At 44.3% G+C, this 10,334-nt stretch overlaps 1 protein-coding gene across 1 annotated transcript in view; it reads left to right on the top strand.

The window, feature by feature from the left end:
• NPSR1 (neuropeptide S receptor 1) overlaps positions 1-9,119 on the top strand; it is a gene marked incomplete at both ends in the record, with an annotated part of 109,414 nt that extends 100,295 nt beyond the window's left edge. Inside the window, 3 exons of the mRNA XM_079711836.1 lie at positions 4,032-4,118; positions 8,832-8,932; positions 9,072-9,119. Coding sequence (XP_079567962.1) covers positions 4,032-4,118; positions 8,832-8,932; positions 9,072-9,119 — 236 coding nt within the window. The remainder of the gene's footprint in view (positions 1-4,031; positions 4,119-8,831; positions 8,933-9,071) is intronic.
• Between the last annotated feature and the right edge of the window lie 1,215 nt (positions 9,120-10,334).

The raw sequence follows: 10,334 nt of genomic DNA on the forward strand, positions 1-10,334 counted from the left end.
TCTGCCACAATTATTTTAGGTCTGTCAGGGTTCCTGGTTCTGCCTGAGCTGAGGCGCTGAGGAACAGAAAAGGCTGTGAGTTAGGTAAGTTAGGTCATACCTCCTCCTATCTAGCTATGACCTCCTATAAAAAACAAAAGGAAGTGGCCAAAGTCCTGCAGCTAAGCAGATGAGACATAACATGCTAAAAATAGTTAACATTCAGGTTATATTCGTAGATAAAGAGGTCATCAATGATCAGAAATTGAAAATGAATTTTAAGTTTAAAAATTTTAGAAATCAGGCAATCAGTCATAACTGTTAAAATGTTTAATTTTTAAAATAAACCTGAAGTACATAAAGTTCCCAACATATGAAAAAATATTTATTTTAAAATATTAACCAGCTAGTCTTCCTTGTTAACAAACAAATCACCTGGACTCATTGTAGGTCCATTGTCGGTCCCCTCCACCCAACAGGAATAAATTCTGCTTCACTTAAAATCCCTAGATACCAACTGCCCCCTCTTCATGGGCTCAGCACACAAGAAAAATAGGTTCCCATTGACTCTGCAAGGGGCATGAAACATGGGAAGGTAAGGAGCAGGAACTGGCCACTTGAAGACTAACCCTCCAGCGTGGGCCCCTACTAGGGAGGCATCCTTGAACTAAGACAGCCTAAGGCAGCATGCTGCTTTCAGTCCCGAATCTAATCGACCCACCGCCTCTAGGCTACCCCCTATTAATGCACAGTGACAGCTGAATTTAACTGCTTTTCTGGCTCCAGCTCAGCCCCAAGGCCTGAGTAGAAATAATCCTTTCATCTCCCAATAAAGGAGAATACTGGGATTTTATAGCTCAGCTCACTTTGAAGAGCCATCTTTAGGAGCTGGAGGCTTTGCATTTCCTAGAGCGGTCAGATTAAATATGCTTTTCACTGATCTCACTGGGAGATCGAAGGGCAGGAGTTGATTATATTGTCACCCATTTGCTCTGTAGAAAGTACTGCAAGTTTCCATTTTAAGCAGATTTCAGAGCACAAATGTCATTCTCGAGAAGTTTTCTGAAAAACCAACAAAGTCTTCAGAGCCATACTGTTTAGGAGCCAGCTGTTAGTCCAGCAAATGGAGATACTTTGAAAAGATACAATTTTTAAAAAATAAATTTATTAATTTTATTAATTTTTTTATTTTTGGCTGCATTGGGTCTTTGTTGCTGCGCGTGGGCTTTCTCTAGTTGCGGTGAGCGGGGGCTACTCTTCGTTGCGGTGCGTGGGCTTCTCATCAGGTGGCTTCTCTTGCTGCGAAGCACGGGCTCTAGGCACGTGGGCTTCAGTAGTTGTGGCTCACGGGCTCTAGAGCACAGGCTCAGTAGCTGTAGTGCACGGGCTTAGTTGCTCCGCGGCATGTGGGATCTTCCCAGACCAGGGCTCGAACCTGTGTCCCTTGCATTGGCAGGTGCATTCTTAACCAATGCGCCACCAGGGAAACCCAAAAAGATACAATTTGATCTGCTGTCTTTTTTTTTTTTTTTTAAAGAAGATGTTGGGGGTAGGAGCTTATTAATTATTTATTTTTGCTGTGTTGGGTCTTCGTTTCTGTGCGAGGGCTTTCTCTAGTTGTGGCAAGCGGGGGCCACTCTTCATCACGGTGCGTGGGCCTCTCACTATCGCGGCCTCTCTTGTTGCAGAGCACAGGCTCCAGACGTGCAGGCTCAGTAGTTGTGGCTCACGGGCCTAGTTGCTCCGCGGCATGTGGGGTCTTCCCAGACCAGGGCTCGAACCCGTGTCCCCTGCATTAGCAGGCAGATTCTCAACCACTGGGCCACCAGGGAAGCCCTGATCTGCTGTCTTTTACTTGCCTCCCATGGCTATAATCCCACCCTGATAATTATTTGATGTATACAATTCCTATATACAGATAACATTGTATAATAGCCTATCTAAATGTACATGGTAATACCTTCTGTTCACTTCCAAAAAGGCAGCTCATACCTCCTGAAATACCGTTAAAACCTATTCATCCCAACTAATAAGGGAATTGACATTCTCAGTGTGGGGCTTGGCATCTTGAATACATTATTTTATTTTAATTATCAGAATAACTCTGTGAGTTTGGTGTTTTATGCTTCATTTTTGAAAGTGGGAAACTGAGCCTAGAAACAGTAGGCAATTTGCATAAGGTGACACCGCTAGTAAGTTGTGGAGCTGGAGGGTGTATTCAGGTTTGACCCTAAAGTCTGTATCCTTCCCAAGATATCACCTTGAAAATCAAGGCTTTTCAGCCTTGTCACTATCAGCGTTTTGAACTAGATAATTCTTTCTTGTGAGGGGCTGTTCTGTGTACTGAAGGACGTTTAGCAGCATCCTGGCCTCTGCCCACTAGAAGCCAGTAGCACCCACCCCCAACCATTTGTGACAATCAAAAGTGTGTCCAGACATTTCCAAATATAACCCAGGGGGCAATATTGCCCTCACTTGAGAACCACAGCTGTAAATGCTTCTGAAGCATTTGCTTTCTTACACCACTGACGTTTTGTGGTGCTGTGAAATGCACAGAATGATTTGAAGGCCCTAATGGTGCCTAAGAGTGGCCTTCCAGGGGAGACATTAAGAAATAAAAATCAATCCTAATTAGCATTTCAGTTCATTGCACATAAAAAGCCCCTTATTCCTATGATTCCTGCTAACAGTTTGTCCTCTCCAGTGAGTAAGTGTCCCCGCTGTGAAAACACTCAGAAGCTTCGATGGCTTGTAGCTGCCTCAGAAATTCAGCCCAAACTCCTCAGGGAGACATTTAAGGTCTTCCCACTTTGGCCTCAGTTCTTCTCCCTACTCTCAAATCCAGCGTCCTCTCAGGCTCCAGCCAAGCGAGATGACTCACCGAGGTCCAAACGCTTCCTACATTTTCTTGTTTCCGTGTCTTGGCTGAGGACTTTCCCTCTGCTTCACAAGTCTTTCCCAATCCCACGCCCCTACCCCCAGCTCTGCCTTGGGAATCTCTGCCTCTGCCACGTGGCCTCCTCTGCCTAACGGTAGGGGGATGGCTTCCTTCTTTGTTCATAGTCGGTTTTTGGTTTTCGTCGCTCTCATCTCACACAGCTGTGTGCGGAGTGTGTGATCTTTCCTGCTGGATTGAAAGTTCCTAGAGAAGAGGAACTCTATTTTAGCCTATTTTGTTCGGTCCTTAGCTCTTAGCAGATGTGCTATGCTTGGTGGGTTGGACTGGATTGGATTGGAGAGGGGGTAGAATAAATAGTGCAAAGGTAAATTTCACACCAGTTTCCATGAGGATTTAAATACGCTTCAAATGTGAAATCTGAACGATGTAGTGAGGACCAGCGAGCACAGTAGTTGGCCTCTAGGGTATAACTGCCCTGCCCCATTTGACTTAGGTGCCCTGGGTGGGCCTCTGACCTGGGCCACCACTAGAGTTGTGCCCCTTGAGCCCACTACTTCTTGACTAGAGAGAGGTTTATATTAACTCGTTCAACAAATATTTATTAATCATTCACTAAGTTTACAGGATGCAGAAACAACACAAAGTCTCTGTCTCCATTAAGCTTACATTCTAGTGGATTCTTATATTTAACCCTCACACGTTTTACTATCAAACAACCCACATAGGCTTAAAGTTATAACCAGGCTCCTATTTGGGACAGGTTTTTATTATAGCCCCGCTTGAGCTTTTCTTGAGAGTAGGGTTTCTGAGTTAAATGAGTACGTTAGTCTGGGGTAACAATTCTAGGCAAACTGCTTTGCCCTAAGTTGCTGAAGGGACAAGACAGGTGTCTCAGCACCGCCCTCTGTGGTCACATGGCTAATTCCAGCTTCAGTTGATTCAGGGCATGCAGCCAAGCCTGTTGAGAGAGTCTGGATGTCCCAATGCATTTGCATTTTATATTAAGCTGCAAACTGAGCAGTTTCCAGCATCCGGCCCAGAGCCATCTTTAGGAAAATGTCCAAGGGGGGTCTTCCTGGGCATAGGTGAGGAAGATGGAAGTGGTCCCATGACAAGCAGCATTTATTTTACCATTCTCCTTTTGCGCCTGCAGATGGAAAGCGGTGCACCATTTCCAACCGAGGGCTCATCTCAAAGGCAAAAATCAAGGCCATCAAGTATAGCATTGTCATCATTCTTGGTAAGCAATGTCCCGTCCCTCCTTTTGTTGCAGAACTGTGTGGACATTCCAAAACAAATTTGCACCTAGAACCTGGTAGGTAGAGAGCCCATACAATTAAAAAATTTGTCTATGGGCACTTCTACCTTTGTCTGATTAGATAAGAATATGTGGAGCTAATCAGTCCATCTATGCCTCCTTCAAGGGCTGACATTTGGTTTGTAATCACTCTCTTTATGAATATTGTTGTCCACCACAGCCCTGGGGTGGGTAATGTGGAGAAAATCAGTTAGGACATAACTGGCTGAAGCTGATGCTCACCATCATCCAGTTGACCCAGTTGCTCTCCTGAAGGCACACTCTCCCCAGGGCTGAAGTCCATCAACCAGAGGAAGACAAAAGTGGCATTCCATTTCTTCTGGATATTTAATGTCAAGGTCACCATAAATCCTTCCCTAATGGATGCCTTATCTTCTCTCCACCCTACTGTCGTCTTCCCTTTCCTTTTCCTTTCTCTCTACTCTTTTTTTTTTTTTCTGAGGTACGCGGACCTCTCACTGTTGTGGCCTCTCCCGTTGCGGAGCACAGGCTCCGGACACGCAGGCTCAGCGGCCATGGCTCACGGGCCCAGCCGCTCCGCGGCACGTGGAATCTTCCTGGACTGGGGCACGAACCCGTGTCCCCTGCATCGGCAGGCGGACTCTCAACCACTGCGCCACCAGGGAAGCCCTTTTCTCTCTACTCTTAACGCCCATAAAGTCACCTCATCTCAGGAAAAAAAAAAAAAAAAAGGTATTTCTAGGGTACCTAATATATGTCAGATTCTTTGTTATTCTCAAACCTTCAAAATTTTCTCTCCCTTCCACCCTCTCAGTTAATGACCCTGATTCTTATTTCACTGAGAAAATACTCTATCAGAATAGAACTTCCTCATTCTCCTGCCTTCACATCTATGGACCTACCTGCATCTCTATCTGTCTTTTCTCCTATTACTATGGATAAACTGTCTCTGCTTCTTTCTAAATCCAAAATGCTCACTTGAGCCCTGTATCCCATTCCTTCCTGCCAACTCAAGATTTGCTTCTCCAGTCATGTCCTCTCCCCCACAGGTGTCCCCCTTGCCTGGATCGTATGCACACACGCATACCGTAATAGCTCCCTCGATAAACTCTCCCTTAACAGACACTCTTTAACACTCTCTTTTCTAGCAGAACTCCTCCACTTTTCACCTCTCATTCTCTGGAGTCTATTTCTGTTAGCTTTCTTTCCTATTACTCTAGTAAAGGCATCCTTATCAAGGTCACCACAACCAACAAAATGCAAAATATCAATTCTCAATCTTTACCTTACTTGACTTCTAAGCAACATTTGATTCGTCCTTCTTTGGAACACTTCCTTTGCTTGGAAATTATATCTATGATTTCTACTTGAAATCTCTGTGTATAATTTCTAATAAGCTTATCATACTCGACATGAAAACCCAGAAGTCTCATGCTCTCCTACCTCCTGCAAGATAACTCTTCCTCCTGTTGCCCCCAGTTCAGTAAATGACAGCATCTTTCACCCAGTGTCCACACCAAAAACCTAAGAATCATCTGTCTGTCATGATTCTATTTCTCTCTCACCTCACATATCTAGTCCATCAGTAAGGCCTAGAGGCTTTACCTACAAAAGAGATCTCGAATCCAACCATTTCTCAGCATCTATACAATTATTTCCTTGGTCTAAGCTCCCAGCAACTTCTCCCTGGAACACTGCAGCTGATCTTCTCTTATTCCTTCCCTTCAAAGAAGCCAATGTGATCTTTTTAAAAATGTAAATCAGACACTATCACTACCCTGCAAACCCACACATAGCTTCCCATTACATTGGAATAAAGTCCTACTTTTTCCCATGTCTTACATGGCCTCTGTGATCTATCCCCCAGCCAAGTCTCCAGCCCCATTCCCCTGCTCTTCCCCTTTCCTATTCTATAACAGTGACAATGGTTTTCTTGCTATTTCTTCAAAATGTCAACTTGTTCATACCTTGCACTGTTTCCCCCACCTGAAATGTTCTGCCTTCAGATGGTGGCATGGCTTATCCCTCACATCATCTTGTTTTCCAACAATACCACCTCTTCAGAAAGACCTCCTTGATAAGTCTTAAATAGCTCTCCTGTAATCTTTACCCTACCTTATTTTCCTTCATATTTTTACTTCTACCTGACAGTATAGGATAGATATTGATCTGCTTATTGTCTATCTCCCCTGCTGGCATAAGAAATCCATGAGAGGGGCTTCCCTGGTGGCGCAGTGGTTGAGAATCTGCCTGCTAATGCAGGGGACACGGGTTCGAGCCCTGGGCTGGGAGGATCCCACATGCCGCGGAGCAACTAGGCCCGTGAGCCACAACTACTGAGCCTGCGCGTCTGGAGCCTGTGCTCCGCAACGAGAGGCCGCGATAGTGTAAGGCCCACGCACTGCGATGAAGAGTGGCTCCCGCTTGCCACAGCTAGAGAAAGCCCTCGCACAGAAACGAAGACCCAACACAGCAAAAATAAATAAATTAATAAACTCCTACCCCCAACATCTTCTTTAAAAAAAAAAAAAAAGAAAGAAATCCATGAGAGCAATGACTTTTGCTTTTGTGTTCCTTACACTGTTATCACCAAGGCCTTAGGGGGTCCATGCACACTAAGTGCTTAATTAATATTAGTTGAATGAATGAATGAGGTTATGCAAGAAGGAAAGGGATTTGTACCATTTCCTTTTTATTTAACTCAAATACTACCCCTCCCTACCCTTCTTGCGGCTCTTGGGAGCTCTGGGAGCATAGCTCTCATGTTAGCTCTTCTAGTATATCAAATCACCAGAACCGTCCAGCTCACCTTTCTAAAATGCAACTGCAAAATGCCAAACAGACCACAAAGAGTGTGACTCAGTGAGCAGAACACAGTCACAAAACAACACTGCAGGCAGACCTGGGAATAGAGCATATGCCACCCACCAGGGCTCAAAATCCTTTCCCAGAAGCTTCTGAAGTAGATCAAAGATTATCTTGCCTTCCCAGATAATCAGAAGCACAGATGCACATTCCCTGGATGTTGAGTTAGGAAACATACCTTATACATGTGTTTCAGAGCCAATATAGCCTTTCATAATCAGGGACTATATTCCCAGGCACTGGGCTCCCTTTAGTCAGAGAGCAGTGCTGTCCACAAGGAGGTCACCAGTGTCAACAGCCCAATCAGAGCCAAACGCTCCTTCCTATAACAAATATTTTGTGATGCCCCTTTACCACCCTGAAATGAAATGTATACATAAAACTATCTAGTTAACATAATTCTTAAAGGATCAATATACAATAATATAAAGGAGGAATAGAAAGAAAATAATTTATAATAAAATAACACAGATTTAAATATAGAAATACTTGGGCACAGCCCAATGAAGTAGTAATAGCTCCAAATGAAAACCAATGCAGGTGTGTTTTTCATGGAGACCTGAAAACTAAGCAGTATTGCTGCCAGTGACTTTATTTTCCCAGCAGGTGAGCAAACCCTGCTAAAGTTCCAAATTAAACAAAGTAATCTTTCCTCTATTTGCAAGGGAATTACACTTCTGGAAGACTCAGTATTTATTTAAAATATTGTGTTCATATATAAAACAGAGTTAGGTTTCTAGATTGGGGTCATTATAAACAGGGTTCTCTGCTACATAACATTTGAAGGATGTATGGGACATGGGTGGGACCGCCCGCATCGTGCAGGAGGACTGGTATCCCTAGGAAAACCAGAACCCTCCCCTAACACACACAAATACATAAACAAGCATTTAAAAAATTCCCCCAAATGGAAGCTTTGCCCCTCCATGCCCCAGAACCACTATTCTGGGCCAATGCCAGGCCTCACCACCTGAGCCCAGAATGTTTAGTGGTCTTTGTGTTTGAATTGCTCCGTTTTAATAGATTGCCAAGGTCTGGGGTAAAAAATGTGTCAGTCAAAGTGTTACAGAGGAAAGTTGGTTCCTGCTGCCAGATGGCAAAGGAAGCCATTCAAATCCAGCCTCATCCGTGGCTCATGCTTTCTCCTATATCACATCACCTCTTATAGCAACCATCCTAATCAGCTCACATATAGAAGACCTTTTTTTTTTAGTTCAAAGCTTCTCTACATGAGTTGTCGCAATACAATGCCTTGGTGATAGCAGAACATGAAGCATTATTATCATTTTACAGATAAATTCAGGCTCACAAGGTTACATGACATTATTGAGATTATATGAATAATTAGTTGCAGAGCTGAAATTAGATCCCTCCCACATCTACTCAGTCTGTTGTTTTTCAGCTGTTTTACTGCACAAGCTACAGGGAGTAGGTGGAAAAATCCATAGGTTATAGAATCGTAGAATGGTTTCAGGTTCGGGTTTGATGCCCTCCAATGGATCTCTCCTCCATCAATTGACAAGATCTTTCAAGTCCTTCTAGAATTATGATGGTAGCATTTCTCAATGATCCTAACAGTCATTGATAAGTACTAGAATGGCTACCATCCCCTGCCCCCCCTTGCCTCTGGCCTCTCGCTTGTTGCCGCACTCCCCTCCCCTCCCCTCCCCTTTCCTCTTGTCTCCGTGATAGAAGCGTAGAATGGTTTCAGGCTTGGGTTTGATGCAGCCATTGCTGATTCATAGCTACACGTGACCTAGGGAAAGTTATTTAACTTCCATAAACCTCTGTTTCCTCACGTGTAAAAAGGGGCTAATAGCAGTGCCTACCTCTTGGCCAATGATGTCTCTGTCCATTGGGCTCTGGTGCTGACCAGTAGGAAGGAGGGCTGTGAGTGGTGGGGTAGGAAGGTGAGGGGTATTACATATAAAGTGCTTAGCATAATGTCTGATTCTTAATACATTCTCCATAACTGTTAGCTCTTAACATCCCCACTTCCCTTTTCATCAGGTCAAATTATTTTTCCTCTCTGCTCTGTTCTTTCTCTAGGGAGCAAAGATCACGGGATTCCAGAATGACATGTCAGGAGAGAACTGAGAGGCATGAGATGCAGATTCTGTCCAAGCCAGAATTCATGTAGACCCTGAGGCAGTGGTATTGCTAGGCTGAGCCCCATCAGCTCTCCTGGGTCCCCATCAGCACCCTGGGCATGTGCACGAAGCCTGAGCCAACTTCTCCACCCTGCACTTTTCATCACTTGGGGGATGCACAAGGAAAACACCCTAATGAGTGTGTGTCACCTGCATTGGCAAGCTTTAGCCAATATGAAGTCACATACTATTCACACCAGCCAGGAAAGATGCCCCTTCTTTCCCCACCACTCCCAGCTGTCCGTCCCACTGGTCAGCACCAGAATCAATGGACAGAGACTTCACCGGCCCAGGCCTAGGCTTGGGCAAGCAGAGGGGACTAAAGAAGCATGGTACATGTGTCTTATAATTACAGTTTAAGAAGTAAATAAAAGTCTTACCTGGGCCTAGATTTTCCTCCCATTTTTGGATTTAAGTTTCAGGAGCTGTAGCCAAAGAGATGTTTGTCTTGAAATGCCAACAAATTCACTTCCAGGCATTGAAGCTTTGCGTCTCTTCTGCAGATGGCCTTGGTTGGCAGATGGATGTGTTGGCAGCAGCCAATCTCACAGTCTCATTGTATCAACAAATGATTTGTAGAAAGAACACAAATGCTGGCCCTCCAGAGCAAGGTTGAAATTGAGGGGTACTTTCTCTGGTAGGAAAAGAAATAGTACAAAAAGTCATGGGTCCCTGACCTCCAGGCTCTGAGAGTTGGGACCTAGGTCTCAACACATGGCTTTTCGGCTCTCTGAAGGCTCCTCCCTTTGCATTCTACATTTAGGCCACTCTGGGCTCCATTCCTCATACCTCAGGGACACTTCTCTCTCTTTAGTTGGGAGCTGAATTCCTGTGGCTTTTCCAGGCATGATGTTGCTGTAAGATCTTTATCATTTTTGCATTGCACCCATTGTCTATCTAACACCTTGGCTGGGAAGCACTGGTGAGGCTTATTTTGACAAGTCCGGAGTTTGGTATATATAAGCATAATCCAAGTGAAATATGACTAAATGTTTTCTAGTCAACTTTTACCATCACATTTTTCCATAAGTGGAAGTGGAATAATTTAATTTGATTATATATACATCCACACCCACGGCTCTGGGATGCGCGTGAGCTCCTTATTTTTAGCCTCACATACATTCTTGACATTAAAATCTCCTTGGCAAAACCCTCCTTCCCA

This window comes from Hyperoodon ampullatus (genome assembly GCF_949752795.1).
Source record: "Hyperoodon ampullatus genome assembly, chromosome: 9".
In the NCBI taxonomy this organism is placed as follows: Eukaryota; Metazoa; Chordata; class Mammalia; order Artiodactyla; family Ziphiidae; genus Hyperoodon; species Hyperoodon ampullatus.